The sequence below is a fragment of the Arvicanthis niloticus genome, chromosome 2, assembly GCF_011762505.2.
Source record: "Arvicanthis niloticus isolate mArvNil1 chromosome 2, mArvNil1.pat.X, whole genome shotgun sequence".
Classification (NCBI taxonomy): domain Eukaryota; kingdom Metazoa; phylum Chordata; class Mammalia; order Rodentia; family Muridae; genus Arvicanthis; species Arvicanthis niloticus.
The window spans coordinates 63,410,739-63,430,619 of record NC_047659.1 but is presented as its reverse complement, the minus strand read 5'-3'; the positions used below and the strand labels follow the sequence as shown (position 1 = coordinate 63,430,619).

Sequence of the window (19,881 nt, the reverse complement as noted above, 5' to 3'; positions counted from 1 at the left end):
ATACAAGATTGATGCCGTATTAACTAATATGAGGAGGGTTTATTGATTGCCCAGAGAATAGACTGCTGGAAAGGAAGATTCTCCACTGAATTTTATTTTTGACAAGTGTGCTAAAATGTAACATTTTAAATAAGAAATTTAGTGTATTAGTGACTGTGATACAGAGATTCATAGAGGTTTTGCTTTAAAGTCATTTACAATTAAGCTTTAGAATGCCATCCATAGGAACAGTTTTCATCACACATCCTTATACACATGGGCACTGTATTTTCCAATGTTTCCTCTCACAGTGACTTCTTGTGGGTCATACTGCTCCCATCTGATCCCTTTTCCTTCTGTTATTCACTTCTTCTTAACTTTTATTGCACACATTCTATCACACTCTGCTTACTGTCTCCCTTAGAAACTCTTCTGATGAAACGTTTCTAGTACTACCCAGACACTAAAGCAGAATATGGCAGCACATAGTGAATCTTGCACTTGAAGTGCTCATATTTGGAATATTTACCTTTAATATATAACCTTAGCCTTTAAGAGCATCCAGCCCATTGTTTCTATGGACTATGAGAGGTGACCTTGCAGTTTTCACACACACACACACACACACACACACACACACACACACACACACACACTGTAGGATAAAATCATGAATAAACATTAAAATAAAGGTAAAACTTATTTTTAAAAGAAAAATTTGAAATATGATGTTATGAGACAGGGGACCTCCAAATATGTTATTGAGTTTGTTTTATGTTGGCGATCCACTGCTGTGCCTTTTCTTTCTTTTTCCATTTTTTTGCAGTCACATTAGGGTCTCTCTCTCTCTCTCTCTCTCTCTCTCTCTCTCTCTCTCTCTCTGCATATTTTCTTTATTTACATTTCAAACGTTATCCCCTTTCTTGATTGCCTCCTCCCTGAAAACTGCCTATTCCTCCTCCCCCTGTTTCTATGAAGGTGTTTCCCTACCCACCCAACCTCTCCCACCTCCCCACCCTCAAATTCCCCTATGCTGGGGCACTGAGCCTTCACAGAACCAAGGGTCTCTCCTCCCATTGATTCCCAACAAGGCCATCCTCTGCTACATATTTGGCTGGAGCCATGGGTCCTTCCATGTGTACTCATTGGTTGGTGGTTTAGTCCCTGGGAGCTCTGGGGGCTCTGGTTGGTTGATACTGTTGTTCTTCCTATGGGGTTGCAAACCCCTTCAGCTCCTTCAGTCCTTTCTCCTGAGGTCTACTATTAAGAGTAGTTTGTTTCTTCATGGGACTACATAATAAAAAATAATAATAACTTCTAATTGCAGGTAGTTATCAATTGGAGATTGCTTCTGAGTTAGGAAGGGAGCATGTGTTCACTTCTTTCACCTCTATGACACCATCAGGTATAGGCCCTGTGTATGCTGCACTTGTATCTGCTAGTATATCTAGTATTTGCATCATTCCAGCTGTGTTTAAAAGTCCTTCTTCCTTGGTGTCTGTCACCCCCTCTGGCTTTTACAGTCTTTCTTTCTCCTCTTCCACAATGTTCCCTGGGAGTGTAAATGAGTGGGTCTGTGACTAATGTGTCTTCTCTTGGGCTCTTTTCCTTCTGCTTATTTATTTTGTCCTATTCATATTTGTTTTTTTATCTTATTATATATTTTTTATTATTTTTATCCCTTACACTGCTGTTTGTTTCATAATGAGGGGGATAAAAATGGTGGGTCTGGGTGAGAACACAGGTGGTGAGGAACTAGGAGTTGTAGAGGGAAGGAAAACTGTAGTTAGAATGGATCATATGAAAAAAGAATCCATTTTAAATGAAAGAAGAAAGAATGTCTTCTCAGTGTACAAGCTACCAATCATAAAGTAACAAGCCACAAACTCCTCAGGAAAAAATGTAGAATGTATCTCCATGAAGAGATTTTTGATACAAATGTATCAAAAATCAAAGTAGCATAAATATCCATTTGATTAGAATCAATTTAATATAAAATTTCTGAAATATGATTAAACAGCAGAGGGTTTTATTCTGTTACAAGTAAAGATAATATTAAGTAGTTAATTTTAACATTTTGCATTTGAAATAAAATGACTCATTCATTTTTCTCTTGTTTACATTATTTATTTTATTTTTTGAGATTGTGATATAAAAGTCCTTCATTGCTCTTTTTCAGGCTTATGGTCTTTTTAAAAAATTAATTGTTATTGTGCTACTACATCTATCTATCTATCTATCTATCTATCTATCTATCTATCTTCCTAAATAATTCAAGAACAATCTTTTCAGTGTGTATGTTACATTTTTGTATTTTCAGAGTTGATCTCTTGGTATTGAATAACCAATTGCTGTGTTACTGTGTTATTTCCTGGGGAAGAGTATTCTGGATCTTAGTGTTTCCACAGTAACTCTCACAACATCAACTAAAAAATTTTTGTTTTTTTGGGGTGTGTTTAGAACAAATTCTCTTTGAAGACTGAGATCTTCCTTGACTGAGTCTCTTTCAGTGTCAGAGAATGATATATGTAGTCGTGTGTGGCTTGAAAATAAGACTAGAAGTGTTTCCTTTTTTGGTTTGCATTATATACTATCATAAAATGGTATGAATATTAACTTTAGGAATATTAACTGTATCATTTTGGAAATTTCCCTCTTCACATTATAGAGTTTTCATATTATTTGTCAGGTGCCTACTCATTCTTTGTAATGTCCAGCTATATATTTTTCATAAGGATTATTGAGGAAAAGAAATTTATTCAGGGAAGATTTTTTGACTTGAATATGAGCCAAGCAATCTAATAACCTCACCCATAATGATGCAATCGTCTAGCCCATTGGAAATAGAGATGATGTAAAGAGTTACTTATGCAAAATTATCTACACAAATAAATGGCGAATTGTTTTCCTGTTCTGGCAGGATATGACACAGGGGGGTTCTGAAAACTCAGTTATATCCGTGCTGGAGGATGCCTTAGTTAGGACTTAATCTTTGAGATGCCATGTCCTCTTATATCCGCTACTGTTAATCCAGCCCTGAACAGGATTTGTATCTTAGGTGAGGCCTAGGAGGGATATGAACATCCTAGTAAGTTAGAAAGAATGACCTTAAGAAAACTGTGAATGAATAAAGTGCTATAAAATTCTGTCCTGTGTAAGAGAAACTCTTATCACTAACTTCTATAAAAGATAATAACTTGAGCTTTTCTGTTGTTATATGAAAGCTTTATCACTTGGGCAGATGGATACTATAGTCAGTCTCTAAAACAAACAATTTTTGTTGTTAAGTGTAATTGTCCAAAAGGAAACACTTTGCACAGGTAATTTTGTGATTTATATTTACTTTCTTTGTAGCATTAAAAATGGGCTTAGACAAGATTATTTCCATGAATTAGATGAATTTTGTACAAATACAGCAATTTTATTTTTCTATGACATTATTTTCAGTAGCTGAGGATGGTCATTTACCTTCCAATAACTAATGACATAATATGTAAGAATTTTTTAACTGTCTTCCTAAGTGTACTTAGATATTCATATCCAATACTCATTCTCAATAAAAGAAGTGATGGTTTTCCTTACTAAAAGCCAAATGCAAATGTGAGTTACTGAGGCAAATATCTGTGGATCATAGGATAATGGGTGAGTATTATTTTGATGTGCTATAATGAACAATGTCTTAAGACAATATTCATGGTGTTTGGATTAGGAAAATGAAGTTTGAAAAACACAGAGATAATTGGAATATGCACAGCATGCTTATATAAAGCCTGATTGTTATTTATTTCCTACTTTGGTCAATATGCATCTAAATATACATGTATAACACTTACAATATAATTTACCTATGACTTTGTTTTGCTGGTTTGTACTTGTAATGTTATCAAAAATGTGATTATTTTAAAATATTTGCATTAGATGATTTAATTTCCATGTAACAAATATGATGGAGTGCAAATAAAAATGTTTATGTGTGTAATATATAAGCTTTTATTAATAATTTTCAAAACAAATCAATAAATGTGTTAGTAGCTGTTCACAGAGATAAGCATGGCCAGAGAATATAGTAAATATAGTATCTACTGTCACATAGATTAAAACATTGTTAATATAATGTGTTTGTAAAATTGTAGTAAGCTTTATTTTCTAGAAATGTATTTGGTAGTTTAAATTCGAACCGAAGTCTTATTACAGAGTAGATTTATCAAATCTTTGAAAATGTAAAGTACTTAGTATACTATGTATAAGTCTGAAAATAGTATACTATTTCAAGTCTGTGATGCTAATGATTAGACTAGACAATACAGACTTTTCCTGGTGAAATATTGTGCCAACAGTTAATTATTTCAGAATAATGTGAAATGAATTGTTAGACATGCAGTACATTTACAGTTATGCTACTCAACAGGGGACAGAGTCAACAACTGTTTTCTCCTGAGTCAGATGTTGGCCGTAATGATTGTGAATCATAAACAAAATGCATCACAGAAAACTTTGAAATAAAGTTCCGATTCCTTCTTCACATATTCTTTAATACTACTAAATGCCCATGAACAGAAACCCCGTTTCTAGGAAAATACGATATTCTACAGGTAAATATTCTCAGTACTTACCTATGACAACATATATAATTCTTAAAAATATAACTTAATCTATGTCTCAAAATGAGTTCAATAAGTGTATCCTTCCAAATTTGCATGACTGAGCAAACATGAAAAAACAAAAGGCATCGTAAGCAGAATTGAAAGAACTAGACTGGCACTAGTACTCCTTAAATTAAAAAAAAAATGACTTGTTTTATTATTTATGTGTGTGAATGTTTTAACTGCATACATGTATACCTGCCATGTGCATGCCTAGTACCCATGGAGATCAGAAGAAAGCATCAGATACTCTAGAACTGGAGATAAAAATGTAAGCCACCATATGGGCACTTGAACAGAACGTCGGCCATCTGTAAGAGCAACAAGTGCCTTCATCCACTGCTCATCTTGGCATTTTTCTGCACTAATAGTCTTGCAGATCACTGACTAGAAAGGATTCTGGAATCCTCATATTTAATTCCTCTTTATTGCTGCATAAAATTTGAGACATTTATAAAAATATTTAGAAAAAGACTGAGATATATTCACTTTTACACTTAGTCTAGACTATTCTTTTTAATATAAGCATCTTGGACATCTCAGTACAAAATTTTCATTTGAGTATCTCCTACTCAGGGTCAGCAACCTCAGTTGCCCCTACATCTGATTACAGCTTCTGTTTTCTTATGTTACACTTCCCAGCTTATTCCAGGAGTTTTGAAAACAGAAATTTCTATATGAAGAAGTACTTGCTTACATTCACTAATTTAAACTGTTCAGTTAAACCACACTTGCTCAAAACTGGACAGTGAATATAGTTAGTTATGAATTCTCAGTGATGGTAATGGTACAAGAAACAGAATTTTGGCATTTGAAAGCCCTAAAGAATCAAATAAAATTACAGCTACAGATATAAATGAGATAATTAATGTATTAGTTATATAAGACTGTTTAAATTCAGTCCTCATTAAATTTATTGAAAGAGCTTTGAAGTCTGGAAGTCCATAGAGATATGATTATCAGTACCTAGGACCACAATCTAATACCAATGAACTGGATGCTTGAAGAGATCAAGATCGTATTTTAAAGATAAAAAGAGTTGGTTCTTTAAAAAATAAGAATAACAAGGTGAATAAAACCCTAGCTAAGCTACCCACTGCATCTTGACATATGACATCACATTTGTAGGTTCAACAAAAGCCTCTTAGAGGAAGGAGTTAACAAAAGATGTATTGGGATTCTTGGAAGAAGAAGTAGAAATGCTTATCTATGGGACAGATAATGATGATGTGCTTAATGCCATAGTGAACTGAGGGTCAAGATTACAACTTCCTGGTAGGGTCTGTTTAAGATCTTTAATCAGTAAATTAAGACTTATAAGAGGATCAATGGGAAAAAGAAACAATGTCACAGAGTTTGTTCTCCTGGGCCTCACTCAAGATCCTGCTGGAAAAAGAGTACTGTTTGTCATGTTTTTACTCATCTACATTGTGACTATGGTGGGTAACCTGTTCATTGTGGGGACAGTCATAGCCAGTCCCTCCTTAGGGACTCCAATGTACTTCTTCCTTGCCTATCTGTCACTTCTGGATGTTGTTTATTCCACTTCTATTTCACCCAAGTTGATGGTAGACTTGCTGTGTGATAGAAAAACAATTTCTTTCTCAGCTTGCATGACTCAGCTCTTCTTAGAGCACCTACTTGGTGGTGCTGAGGTCTTCCTTCTGATAGTCATGGCCTATGATCGGTATGTGGCCATCTGTAAACCATTGCATTATTTGATCATCATGAACAGGCGGGCTTGCTTCCTCCAATTATTGGTTTCCTGGGCTGGAGGCCTTATACATTCTGTGGCTCAACTTCTCTCTGTATACAACCTTCCCTTCTGTGGTCCAAATATCATTGACCACTTTATCTGTGACATGTACCCATTATTAGGACTTGCATGCACTGATACATATTTTATTGGCCTTACTGTGGTTGCCAATGGTGGGGCAATATGTATTTTAGTCTTTATCATTCTCATAATCTCCTATGGAATCATACTGAGATCTCTTAAGACTCACAGTCAGGAAGGGAGGCAGAAAGCCCTGTCTACTTGCAGCTCCCACATCATGGTGGTTGTCTGCTTTTTTGTTCCCTGTATTTTCATGTATGTAAGACCTGTTCACAACTTTCCTATTGATAAATCCATTACTGTTTTTTATACAATTGTCACTCCTATTTTGAATCCTTTAATATATGCCTTGAGAAATTCAGAGATGAAAAAGTCTATGGAAAATCTATTGTGTAAGGTTTTCTCTAGAGATAGAATAATGATGTCTTCTCATTGATGGTACTGGTAACTAAAGTAGCAAAAAGGCAACCATTCTTAAGCAGTTATAATGGAACTCATTCAATGTATCCATACGAATAATTTTCTTTAAAGAAATTCATTAGAAACATTGAAATAATCACTTGAGATTAAAATTAAGCCTATGGCTATACCACTGTGAATGTGCCTGATCTCATCTAAGATTAGAGTCAATTTAATAGATAATTTATGGAGTATTAATAAAGGACATAAGGCTTATTTATTAAAAGAAAATTATGCTAAGTAAATTTTATTTTTCTTAGTTAAGATCAAAATAGGTGTTAGGATGAAGTGTTTCATTTTTTCTCTGGTGAAGAAAACACATTTTTTAATCTATATCTCATCATTGACACTGTGGATAATAGACATATTTCTGGATCCAAAGAGATGTTCAGAAACTGAATTGTTAATTATTCTACCAGTATACCTGCTTACATTACTACTCTACCAGTATACCTGCTTACATTACTACTCGTTGTCTTAGGCTTACTCTTGGTACATTGGTGTCTTTGTAGTTTATGGCATAGTCATATACCTCATATCAAGGCTGGATGAGGCAATCCAGTAGGAGAAAATCAGTCTCAAAAGTGAGCAAAAGAGTCAGTGACATCCCCTGTTCTGTTGTTTTGTGTTTCAACTTTACACAAGTTAAGAGTCATCAGAGAGGAAGGAAGCTCAGATGAGAAAATGCCTCCATGAGGTACAGCTGTGAGGCATTTTCTCAATTAGTAATCAGTGGGGTAGGGCCCAGAACCTTGCAGGCGTTGCCAAATCTGGGCTGGTGATCCTGGGTTCCTTAAATAAGCAGGCTGAGTAAGTCAGTAAGTGGCACCCCTCCATGGCCTCTGTTATCATCTCCTGCCACCAGGTTACAGCCCTGCTTGATTTCTTTTCTTGACTTCCTCCAGTGATGAACTATGATCTGGAAGTGTAAGCTGAATAAACCCTTTCCTCCCCAACTTGCTTTTTGGTTTTTTTTTTTTTTTTTTTTTTTTCTTCACAGTAATAGAAACCCTGACCAAGACACATCCAACTCACACTATTAGGAGTCCCACAAAAACACCAAGCTGTACAACCATAGCATATATGCAGGAGACCTAGATAGTCTCATATAGGCTCCTGGTGTTTGTTTCAGTCTCATGAGGCCCTGTGAGCCCTACTTAGTTGATTCTGTGTGCCATGTTCTGGTGTAGATGGCTCCCCCTGGCTCCTACAATTTTTTCTCTCCCTCTGCCATGCTGCCATGCGGTTCCCTGAGCTCTGCCTAATGTTTGCCTGTGGTTTTTTTGCTGGATGAAGCCTCTCTGATGACCACTGGGCTAGGCACCAATATATGAGTATAGCAGAATACCATTAGGAATGATTTCATTGATTCTTTTTGTTTTTGTTTGTGCTAATCATGTTTGATTTTATCCTCTATCTCTAGGCTATCCAGCCTCTGGTTCTGGTCACCCAGGCAGTGTCAGGGGTGGGTTCTCTCTTGAGGCATGGGCCTCAATGATCAGTCATTGGTTTGCTAATACCACTATTCTGTTCCACAATAACACCAGCATATCTTGGAGGCAGGACAAATTGTAGGTTGAAGGTTGAAGGTTGAAGGTTGAAGGTTGAAGGTTGAAGGTTGAAGGTTGAAGGTTGAAGGTTTTGTGGCTGGGTTGATGTTCCAGTCCTACCACTGGAAATCTTGATTATTTACAGAAGATGGCCAGTTTAGGTTTCATCAGCCCCATCTCTATGAATGCTTTTTTTCTAGCTTCATCCTTGTATATTCCAGGGACTTTCCACTGTATTAGGTTCCCATATCACACCTCAAAAGTCCCCCTAATTACAGTTTTCTTTTTCAGTACTCTCTTTTTCCATGGCCCCCAGCATGATCCCTCTTTTCCTTATCTCCATCTGCCCAAAGGCTTGCTTATAGTATTAGTTCATTTATAAATTTTCTAGCCTCTAAACTGGACTATTACTGAAATCATTGAATGTACTTTCTTTTACCATCTTCAAATTAATTTTGTATCTTTCCTCAAAGTTAATTCTGATACCAAAATTTTTGTTAATTATCGTTCAATATAATTTAACTATGAATATGTGTATTCTTAAAATACACCTTTACATTTTCAGTGATTTTACTTTATTATTACTGAAAATAGATTTTTTCAAAGGTTCTGATTGTGCTTTTGCTACCTCAATTCCTCCTATATCTCTTCACCTCCCCACCCACCCAAATTCTTTTTTTTCATTTTCTATCATGTTAGAAAATGAACAGTCATCTGAGAAAAAAAAAAAGAGATAAGAAAAGATATCATAAAATAAGATAAATTAAACCCACACAAGCCTAAATAGGAAAAACAAATGAACAAACAAATAGGAAAACCCAGAGTCAAATAAAAAGCACAAGAAATACACACACACACATACACACACACACACACACACACATACACACACACACACATACACACACACATACACACACACACACATACACACACACACACACACACACATACACACACACATACACACACACATACACACACACACACATACACACACACACACACACATATACACACACACACACACATATACACACACACACACACACACACACACACACACACACAGTGAAAATCACAGAAATTTCCTAAAAGTACAAATCTAGAAAACATAATATGCTTTATAAGGAAAAGACATGTAGGGTAAGAAAGAAAGAAGGAACAAAGGAAGGAAGGAAAGAAAGAAAGAAAAAAAGGAAGAAAGAAAGATTTTTTTCAATAAAGTCTTATGAGACCCAAGGCCCCCCAAGTCCATCATAAACAAAAACAAAAACAAAAATTCCACAAAACTTTAAAAGGTACCATTAAATTAATTTTGTGTTGGCCATCTACTACTAAGCATGGAGCTTGTGCTTAAGATTGGTTTGTATACCACTAAAACCCCCTTGGAGAATATTAATTAATGAGTGATTATCAATTGGAGATAGCTTCTGAGTTAGGGATGTGGACTTGTGTCTACTTCTACTCTAGCCCAATTCATTTACCTGCAAATTCATGATTTTATTTTTTAAAACGGAGTAATATTCCATTGTGTAATGTGCCACATTTTAATCCATTCATCTGTTGATGAAAATCTACTCTTTTTCTGTGGGGAGCCGACAGAAGGCGGCTATCATCCTTGCAGCCATCTTGAGCCATATACCCTGACAAGAGGCTTGATTCCAATAGCCTACAACAGCTGAGCACACTCTGATAACATCTTGGTTTAGATACTCAGGATCTTTCCTTGGGTGTGTGAGACTTAAAGGTGTGTGACTTAAGGGCATGACTTAGAGATCAGATTTAGAGACAAGGCCTAAGGGCATGACTTAAAGCCGTGACTTAGAGGCATGGCTTAGAAGTGAGACATATAAAAGGTGAGAGGCAGACAGAAGAAAGCAACAGATTATTAGGCACTCGGAAGAGTACAACTATGAATACAACTTGGAGTAGGAATTGGGCATTGGGAGAGTACAACTTGGAACTAGGAATTAGGTTAGAGAGTACAACTTGGAGTACAACTTGGAGTAAGAATTAGGCATTGAGGAAGAAGACACTTGGAATTAGGCATTAGGTATTAGGCACTTAGGAGAAAGAACTTGGAACTTGGAGGCACTAGGGACTAGGAACTAGGGACTAGGAACTCCAGACTTAGGACTTGAACTAGGAAGAGAGACTGAAGAATAAACAGGATTGAATCACACTCTGCCTGGTCTCCATTCTTCGCATCCATCCTCACTCTCTCTCTTGCTGAACACCTACCCAAGGACCAGAGCTGCTTGGGGCAGTGTGGGCTAACAAGTTAGTCCCCAAGGCTTTTGGCAGTGCGGGTCCCAACATTGACAGAACGCTCCAAGACACTTGGGCCCCCAAACGTGGGGCAGCTCGGGCAGCAACATTTTTCAAATTTCTGGGTATTTTAAATAGCACTGTACTGAACATGATTGAGCAAGGGTCACTGTAGCAAGATGTAGGGTCCTTTGGGTATTTGCCCAAGAGTGGTATAACTGGAATATATATATATCATTAAGCACCTCACTGATTTTCACAGTGGATGTACAATTTTATATTCCAACCAGCAATGAAAGAGTTCCCCTTATTCTATGTTCTCTCTAGCTTCAGCTATCATTTGTTTTATTGATCTTGGCAATTATTGATGGCATAAGACTGTAAGAAAAATGTAAGGCCCCCACGAATGGAGGACCTCACCCAAGCCTTGGGAATTCCAGGCCACCCATTAACTGCAAGACAGTTGTGATCAACAAGAGGCATATTTTAATCAGTATACTGAGGTCAAGACCCATGACCCATGCAGGGGCAGTGGAGTCTGACCCTGGGGCTTTGGAGACAGAGAGAATTTAAAGCCCAAAACCACAATTCGGGGGAGGGAGAACCACAACTCAGGGGGAGTAAGGGAGGGCTATTGGAGAGCACCTGTGGAAAGTCCCAGCCCATTATTCAGTTTGTGACAGGGTACAAGGAACAGGCTATTCTCTAAGAGCCTATATATAATCAGCCAAGTTCCTGGTATCCAGGGTGCACAGGCACGCTAACTTAGTTTTGTTCCTGGTATCCAGGATGTATGGGCACGCTGAGAACTCCCAACTCAAACTCTCCTGGTATCCAGGGTGCATAACTCAAACTCTCCTGGTATCCAGGGTGCAGGGGCCTCCCAACTCAAACTCTCCTGGTATTCATAGCACTCGGTCACGCTGTCCTGAACTCCCAGCTCTGAACTCTTATCTTACTTATTTTGTCTTGTGGATAGCTAGTTTCCTAGGACCCAGAGCGCAGAACAAGTTGATCTGTACTCTTGACTCCATCTGTGGAAGGTTTAAAAAATTTTAACTATTTCAAGACAAAATCTCAAATTTATTTTGATTTGTATTTCTCAGATGACTAAAGATTTTGAGTAATTCCTTAAGTATTTGTATGCTATTTGTGTTTATTCTTTAGAGAACTCTCTGTTTAGATCTGTACCCCATTCTTAACTGGGTTATTTGGTTTCTTGCTGTCCAATTCTTTTGAGTTCTTTATGTATTTTAGATATTATCCTTCTATTGGATGTATAGTTCTAGAATCCTTCCCCATTATGTGGCCTGCTGCTTTGCCCAAATGACAATGTCCTTTGCTGTGCAGAGGATTTTGAGCTAAATGGGGGTCCTGATTATTAAGTGTTGTTCTTCTTGCCCATTCTAATAGTGTTGTGTTCAGAAAGTCTGTTTTTATACCAATGAATCCAAGGCTATTCCTCGCTTTCTATCCCAGGTTCAATGTATCTGGTTTTATGTTGATACCTTTGATCTATTTGGAATGAATTTTGTGCAGGGTGATATGTTTGGATCTATTTTGATTCTTTTACATGTAGAAGTCCAGATTGAACAGCACCACTGTTACAGATTCTGTTTTTTTCCAATGTGTATTTCTGACTGCTTTATGAAAAAAAATTAAGAGTTCATATGTGTATAGATTTATATCTAAATCTTCAATTCAACAATTTTGACAAATATGTATGCACTATGCTCATTCCATTCCTTTCTATTACTTTGGCTTTGTAGTACAATTTTAGGTGGAGATGGTGATACATCCAGCAAATCTTTAACTATTCAGGATTGTTAGCTCTTTGGTTTTTGTTGTTGTTGTTGTTGTTGTTGGTGTATTATGTGTTTTGTTTACGTGTATATATGTTGAAAATTTGTCTTTTAAATTTTATGGAGGTCTGTAGTAGAATTTTGATGGTGATTGCATTGAATCTACAAATTACATTTTATTGGATAACATCTTTACCAAATAAATTCTACCTATCCATGAGCATGGAATATCTTTCCATTTCTGGTATCATCTATTTTTTTTTTCTTCAATGTCTTAAAGTTTTTATTATGCAAGTCCTTCACTTGCTTGGTTAGAGTTACCTCAAGATATTTTATGATTTTTTTTGAGATTATTGTAAAAGGTGTTGTTTCCATGATTTCTTTCTCAAATTGTTTGCCATTTGTATATAGAAGGGCTCTGCTTTTGTGTCATAAGTTTGTATAAAATTTGCTGAAAGTATTTATCAGAGGTAAGAGTTTCTTTGTGGAATTTTTAGGGTCACTAATGTATACAATTGAGTCATCTGCAACTAAAAGGAACTTGATTTTTTCCTTTCCTAATAGAGTCTCTTTCATCTCCTTCAGTTGTCTTGTTACTCTAGACAACAATTCAAGTACTATACTGAGTAGGTATGAAGAGACAGAAAAGCATGTGTCATGTCGGGCCTAACATGAGGTCTAATCTCCATTCCACCTTCACCCTTCAGTCATGTACACAGGTGGACAGGCGTGAACAGGCCCCAGAGAGATTTACATACTAATGAGGTACCTGAAGGCCAGAGGTGGAGCCGATTAAACATTCCTCCCCAGCCCCTTCCCCCTTCTCCCCTCCCTATTTAACTCAGGTCCACCCTGGGTTTTAGGGGGTATGCATCAGATCCATCCACCGTCTGCCATGTCAATAAACCGGTTTTGGAAACCGAAGGACTTCCTTGTGTGTTGGGGCCATCATGAGGAACCCCGTGAGGAGCCGGGGAGAGGCTTTTAGTTAATGAGCAGCCAGGCCCCACTTCCAGCCGGAGGAACCCAGAGCTTTCCCAGCCGACTACCCACAACATGGTGGGAGGAACCCTGGGATCCCCAGCCTTATTTTTTCCCTACAGTGTTATTCCAAATTTTAGTGTAAATGATGATATATTTTTCTAAGTATGTTGATGTTGACTGTGGGTTTGTGATAGACCACTTTTATTATATTGAGTTATGGTTATTGTATCCCTAGACTTTCTGGGACTTTTTTATTATTTAAAACAACTTTTGGTAACTATTTTTCATTAATTAATTAATTAATTTATATCCCAGTTGCAGCCCTTATATAGCCTCTTCTTTTAATCACATCCCTACAAATCCAACCCCACATTATTCCCTCCCCTTCTAGTCAGAGAAGGAAAAGCCTCTCTTGGGTACTACCATACCCTGGGACATCTAGTCCCAGAAGGTCTAAGCACATCGTGCTCTTCTACTGAGGCCTAACCTGGAAGTCCAGTTAGAGGAAGGGGTTCCAATGGCAGGCAACAGAGTCAGAGACAGCCCCCTCCATTTGTTAGGGACCTAAATGAAAACAAAGATGCACATTTGCTACAAATGTATAGGAGGCCTTAGTTCCAGGCCCTGCATGCACTTTTTTTTTTAGGTGTTAAGTCTCTGTGAGCCTCCATTGGCCCAGGTTAGTTGACGCTGTAGGTCATCTTGTGGTGTCCTTGACTCTACCTGCTCACTCATTTCTATTATCCCTCTTCCACAAGAATCCTTGAGCTCTACTTGGTGTTTGCCTGTAGGTCTCTCAGCATCTGTTTCCATCTACTGTTGGATGAACCCTCTCAATAGATAGCTATGTGAGGTCTCTGCCTCACTCAGAATAATATTTTCTCATTCTATTTATTTGCCTTCAAATTTCATGATGTCCTTATTTTTAATAGCTGAATAATATTCCTTTGTTTAGATGTACCATATTTTCTTTATCCATTCTTCAGTTCAGGTAGAACTATTCCCAATTTTCTGAGAAATGGCTAAGTTGATTTACAAAGTGGTTGTGTTAGTTTGCACTCCCACTAGAAATGGAAGAGTGTCCCCCTTATTCCACATCATCACCAGCATGTGCTATTACTTGAATTTTGATCATATTCATTCAGACAGGTGAAAGAGTCATTTTGATTTGGATTTCCCTGATGACCAGACACTAAACAGTTCTCTTTTTTTTTCAGTTTTTTTCTTATTTTTTCTTTTTAAAATTTTTTTTATTTATTTACATTTCAGATGACATTCTTTTCCCCCATTTCCCATTCCTAGAAACCCCATTCCCCCTCCTCCTTTTTGCTTTTATACCATTTTAATTACATGCAAGTATTCAGGTCAGTTCAGGTTGAAGAACTAGCAATATAATGGCTGCAAATAGTCAAAGAACAAGCAAGACAATAAACAAAATTGCATGAACACTCCAGTGATCACTGTTTCTAAGGGCTTATCAGGATGACCAAACTATCTGAGCCTGTTGGGGACCACTTTTAGTAGAAAGCAGCTATCAGCTTTGCAGCCATCTTGAGCCATACACCCTGACATGAGACTTGGGTTACAATAGCCTACAACAGCTGAGCACACTCTGGTAATCTTGGTTTAGATACCTTGGGTGTGTGAGATTAAAGGTGTGTGAGATTAAAGGTGTGTAACTTAAGAGTGTGACTTAGAAGTGTAGAGATCAGATTTAGAGACAAGACCTAAGGGCATGATTAAAGGTGTGACCAAAAGGCATGGCTTAGAAGTGAGACATATAAAAGACAGAGGCAGACAGTAGAGAATCAGACACTTAGAGGAAGAGAGACTGAAGAATAAACAGGATTGAAACACACTGTCTGGTCTCCATTCTTCGAGTCTGTCCTCACTCTCTCTCTTGCTGAACCCCGACCCTCGGACCAGAGCTGCAGCTTGGACCGGGATACAGTGGCCGCCAAATGTGGGGCAGCCTGGGCCTCAACATTTTGCTCCGGCCGCAACATTTTTTGGCTCCCGAACGTGGGGCCAGTGCAGTTCTCAACATGAGCCTACTTCTCTGTCCTGGCCCAAAGTCATTTTCATGTCTGAAGCTTACTTCTTTGTTCTAGTCTAAGATTTATATTCCTGCCTGAAATTACATCTTTGTTCTAGCCTAATATTTAGATTCCTGCCTGAAATTATTTCTTTGTTCTAGCCTAATGTCAGATTCCTGCCTGATACCCACTTCCTTGTCCTTGGCCAATGTCAGATTCCTGCCAAGCAGCCCATTTCCTTGTTCTTGGTCCATGTCAGATTCTAGCTAATCAGCCCCAAAAGCTCTCCGCCTCTCCCACTTTTTTATTTCATAAACAAGACTGAACCTGTCTTAGGTCATTCTGCCAAGAATACCTTCCTTACTCATCATCTACTCATCATCGAATATGCATTATCAAAGGCAATGTACTTTTGTCTTAGATTGGTAAGGCTATGTGCAGAATCTTACCTGTCCTTGGCTTGCCAGACTGTTAATTAAAAAACTCTGTCTGCAGGTTCCATTTTTAGTTTCAAGCTATGTACTTTGGCTGCCAACATGTTGATGTTGTTAAAGACAACCTTTAACATGATGGCCAGGAATAAAAGTATTCCCAGGACAAAAATGGGCTAGCATGATCCAGTTCTATATGCCATTCTTGAAGCATGACCAAAATAGAAATACTCACCTCAGGCCATGGGTAATTTTATCAGCAGTATCTTCTGTATCAATGCTCATCAGAGCAGCATCACTATGCAAAGTTAAAACCTCCAGAGAAGTGTTAGAATTATGCCAAATATGCTGCAAGTGTCTTTAAACTTTTTTCTAATTATAATGACTGCTCCTGTAAATTTTAGAACTAACACAAATCCAATGGTATTTGGCATGACACTTGAGATGGATCCTTACTCTTAAACTCTGGCCCTCCTTCCAACAAATTTGAATAGGATAAAGAGCATCAATCCATTATTTCAAATGCCTATCTAAATCCTCTTGTATACTCAGCATATTAGTAACATTTTTTGCTAAATGATTAGCAAAAGTAACTGCCTTAACTTCTTGTGTCAAATCATTTGCAGAAGCAGTGGTACAAGGAACTTGCTGCTGAGTGTCTATGGCACCCTTATGCATAGGTGAAAGGGAAGGATATCATGCATATGGCATGATCCCGATCATGTATTTAATATGGGGGAAAAGGGCATGTTTGTGTTTTTTTCTGCAGGATGCTGAAGGAGCATGGTGGCTGCCAAAGTGATGGGTGAGACATGCTGATGCAGGGACAAAGAAGTATGCTGACCTGTGAGCTTGCTGAATGCCCTGACAATGGTGACTGGGAAGCTGTATTGTGTTCTGCGCGCCTCCCATGTCCCCTTCACCCACGAAAAGAGACACGTGAGGCAGTGTTTGGGTGGTTACTACAAACAAGGCTTTACTCCTTGTAACAGCAGAAGCGGAAAGATGGAAAGACAGGAAGAGGCACAGCTTAAATACACCCTAGAGTGACGTATTCACTTCTGATTGGCTGTTCACTCATTACCCATAATACACCCTGGAATGGGCAGTGACTTTTGGCACGCTTTTGCCTCTTGTACCTGCGCAGTTAGTTGTTTACTAGTGGGGAGGACACGATGTCCACGCCATCTTGGAATAGCAGATATATCACCACTAACCGCGGCTTCCTACATCTCCCCCTGTTTAAATTATTAATATGGAACAGCCTTTTGCCTATCAAGCGCAGCACCAATCAAGATTCGAACTCAAGCCCGATCAAGCAAACTCCATCTTGGGGGACTAAGTGATCAAGAGCTTACAGCCCGAAGATTCTCCCTTACCCTACCAGGTGCAATGGAAACAAGTCCTCTGGGTGCAAGGGCTAAGGGGATGTAAAAAGGAATTGACACCCATCTCTGTGCAATGGAGTATAGTTTCCAGGAGTGCAAGGGCTGTCAACCTACTATTCAGGTACCACAGCTATTTAGGCAAGGGCTGGCTGGACTTAGACCTCTCATCGACCCAGTACAATGGGCTGAACCCTTGGGGTGCATTGACTGAGGGTCTCAGTCATCGGCTACTTTCTCAGCCTAGATAGCCAAATTTCAGGGGGAGATCCTTGCTCCAAGGCTGCGAGTGCTTGGGCGATAGCGGCCTTGTCATGTTTTTGCTGGGCTCTGAGCTTACAGACCAACCATCATGAACACTAATCCACAACATAGGGCTGCATCAAACAGACCTATCCCCACCCTTTAAGAAAGAAGGAAAAGGCAGAGGTAAGTCAAGAAGTAAAATTGCCATGGGTAACAGGGTCCACTCGTGTTCCATCAAGGCTTGAAATCCGGATCTGCAATTGCTGCTGCACCTGGTCCAAGTTCCTAGTCCACTTCCCCTTTAAATAAGCAGAAAGATTATGGCTTTGAATAAATGTATCATTCATAAATCTCAGAGGTGTAATACCTAGATGTGGGGTTGCTGACAGGCAGCTCATTTGAACCACATCCGTGAGCTGCTCCACATGGGCTTGGAGCAAATCAACTCTCTGATTGACCAACAGGATGCCTGATATGCATCCACTTTCTGTAAAATGGTCAAAGCCTTAGAGGTCTTTTCTGAAGTTTGATTAACAACAGTAGCTGCTGTAACTTGATTAACGATGCCTGTGTTGGCTGTCACAGCTGCAGAGATGGCAATAGCAGTGACAATGGCTGTAGTAATGCCAAAGTCTCTTTTATGTCTCAATAATGATGTACTAGGGAAAGTTTCAGGATCAGCTTCTACTGGGATGGGCACAAAGGTAGGCATGTGCACAACCAAGGCTAGGTCTAGTGTTCCATTCCAGAATTGTGCTAAAAAGCATGTAACATTCTTACAATCTAAGATATCAGAATTATTCTGAAAGTTGGATAACATAAAGAAAAATGGAGGGTCCACACACACCGACACCGGTTGTGCAGATGCATTCCTAAACACCTTATTAATTTTAATGTTATCCAAATGGCTAGAGATATTAGATCATATAGCTGAAACATTTTGTACTTCATGAAATACACCAATCAACAAGACAAAGGCAGATACACCTTTTTAACATTCTAAACAGTGGCTACAACACATAATTTAATTGTGTTGAAGCAGGATAAACTCAAGAAAATATACCTATGATTTAATTTAGGACTTGCATCCCTTTGAAAACATCAAACAGAGGTTTAAATCCTCCTATGGTAAGCTTAAGATGAGGTTTTAGCCAAATAATATCTCTTAACAACTTTTAAAAATCACTAAGAGCAAATCAAGATTAAAAGTAAACCATTTTCTTTTTGTATGTACACTTACAAGCCAGAAGATGGCGTTAGATCCCCACCACAAATGGTTGTGAGCCACCATGTGGTTGCTGGGAATTCAGCTTTTGTATTTTAAATGTCTAGCCTTTAACGGCTGAGCCATCTCTCTAGCCCCAACTTGTCTCAAATATTGAAAAGACACTGCCTTTGAATCCTTTCTGGAGTAACAAGTAGTCCAAAAAATTTTTAAAGCTCGTTATATTGGAGCAATGGCTTGTAGAAAACTTCTTTAGAGAAATCCACTAATAAAGTATCACACAATGAATAATATACACTAAAAGATTTAACCTCTTAATTTTTTGTATTAAAGCAACAACAATATTCATATATATAAAATGTAAAATGATTAACCATTTTCTGAAGCAATTATTTTTAACAAATATCGCTTCATGGGCTCTTAAAAATTATGAATAAATTTACTAACTGTAAATCTCTCACCTTTACCAGAAATGTAAAGGGAAGGTATAAAAACATCTTTTATAGCTATAATAATTCTATAAGCATTTACTGAAATGGCAGCTGGAGAAGGCAAGTTAGGCTGTATAAATCTTAAATTTGAACTTTATTTTGGATTAATTTAATAACCAATCGTTTTTGTCCAATGAGAATATCAGATAAAAGCCAACCATGAGAATATCAGATAAAAGCCAACCTTATTCTCTAATAATTGTTACATACATTAGAGGAATCCAAAGCATCTCATTTTTAACAACTTTGAATATAAAGGAATTAAAACAATTTGAACTATATTTTATCAGCAGGTACAGTTATACTCATGGAGGGAAGTAGACATAATTTTAAATTCTCCAGCATAATCATAACTTTTAGCCCACAGACTGTTGTAAAGTCTTTGGGTCTTAGATTTATCCCTCTTCTCACAAGAACAATGAAGACAAAAGACGAATTATGGTAAGCACATTTCTAGGACCAGGTTGTAAAGACCCAGAACAAAAGGGATGCTTAGCACCTGGGCTTCTGCAGCTCAGTCTGCATTGTCTTAATTCAAATGT

The 19,881-nt window shown here is 37.9% G+C and overlaps 1 protein-coding gene across 1 annotated transcript; it reads left to right on the top strand.

Moving 5' to 3' along the window:
• The first annotated feature begins 2,909 nt into the window (after positions 1–2,909).
• LOC117703905 (olfactory receptor 4A16-like) lies at positions 2,910–8,863 on the top strand. The gene has a single exon (XM_076929128.1). It carries the CDS (start codon positions 5,951–5,953, stop codon positions 6,893–6,895), a length of 945 nt encoding a protein of 314 aa, XP_076785243.1. The 5' UTR covers positions 2,910–5,950; the 3' UTR covers positions 6,896–8,863.
• Positions 8,864–19,881: the final 11,018 nt, after the last annotated feature.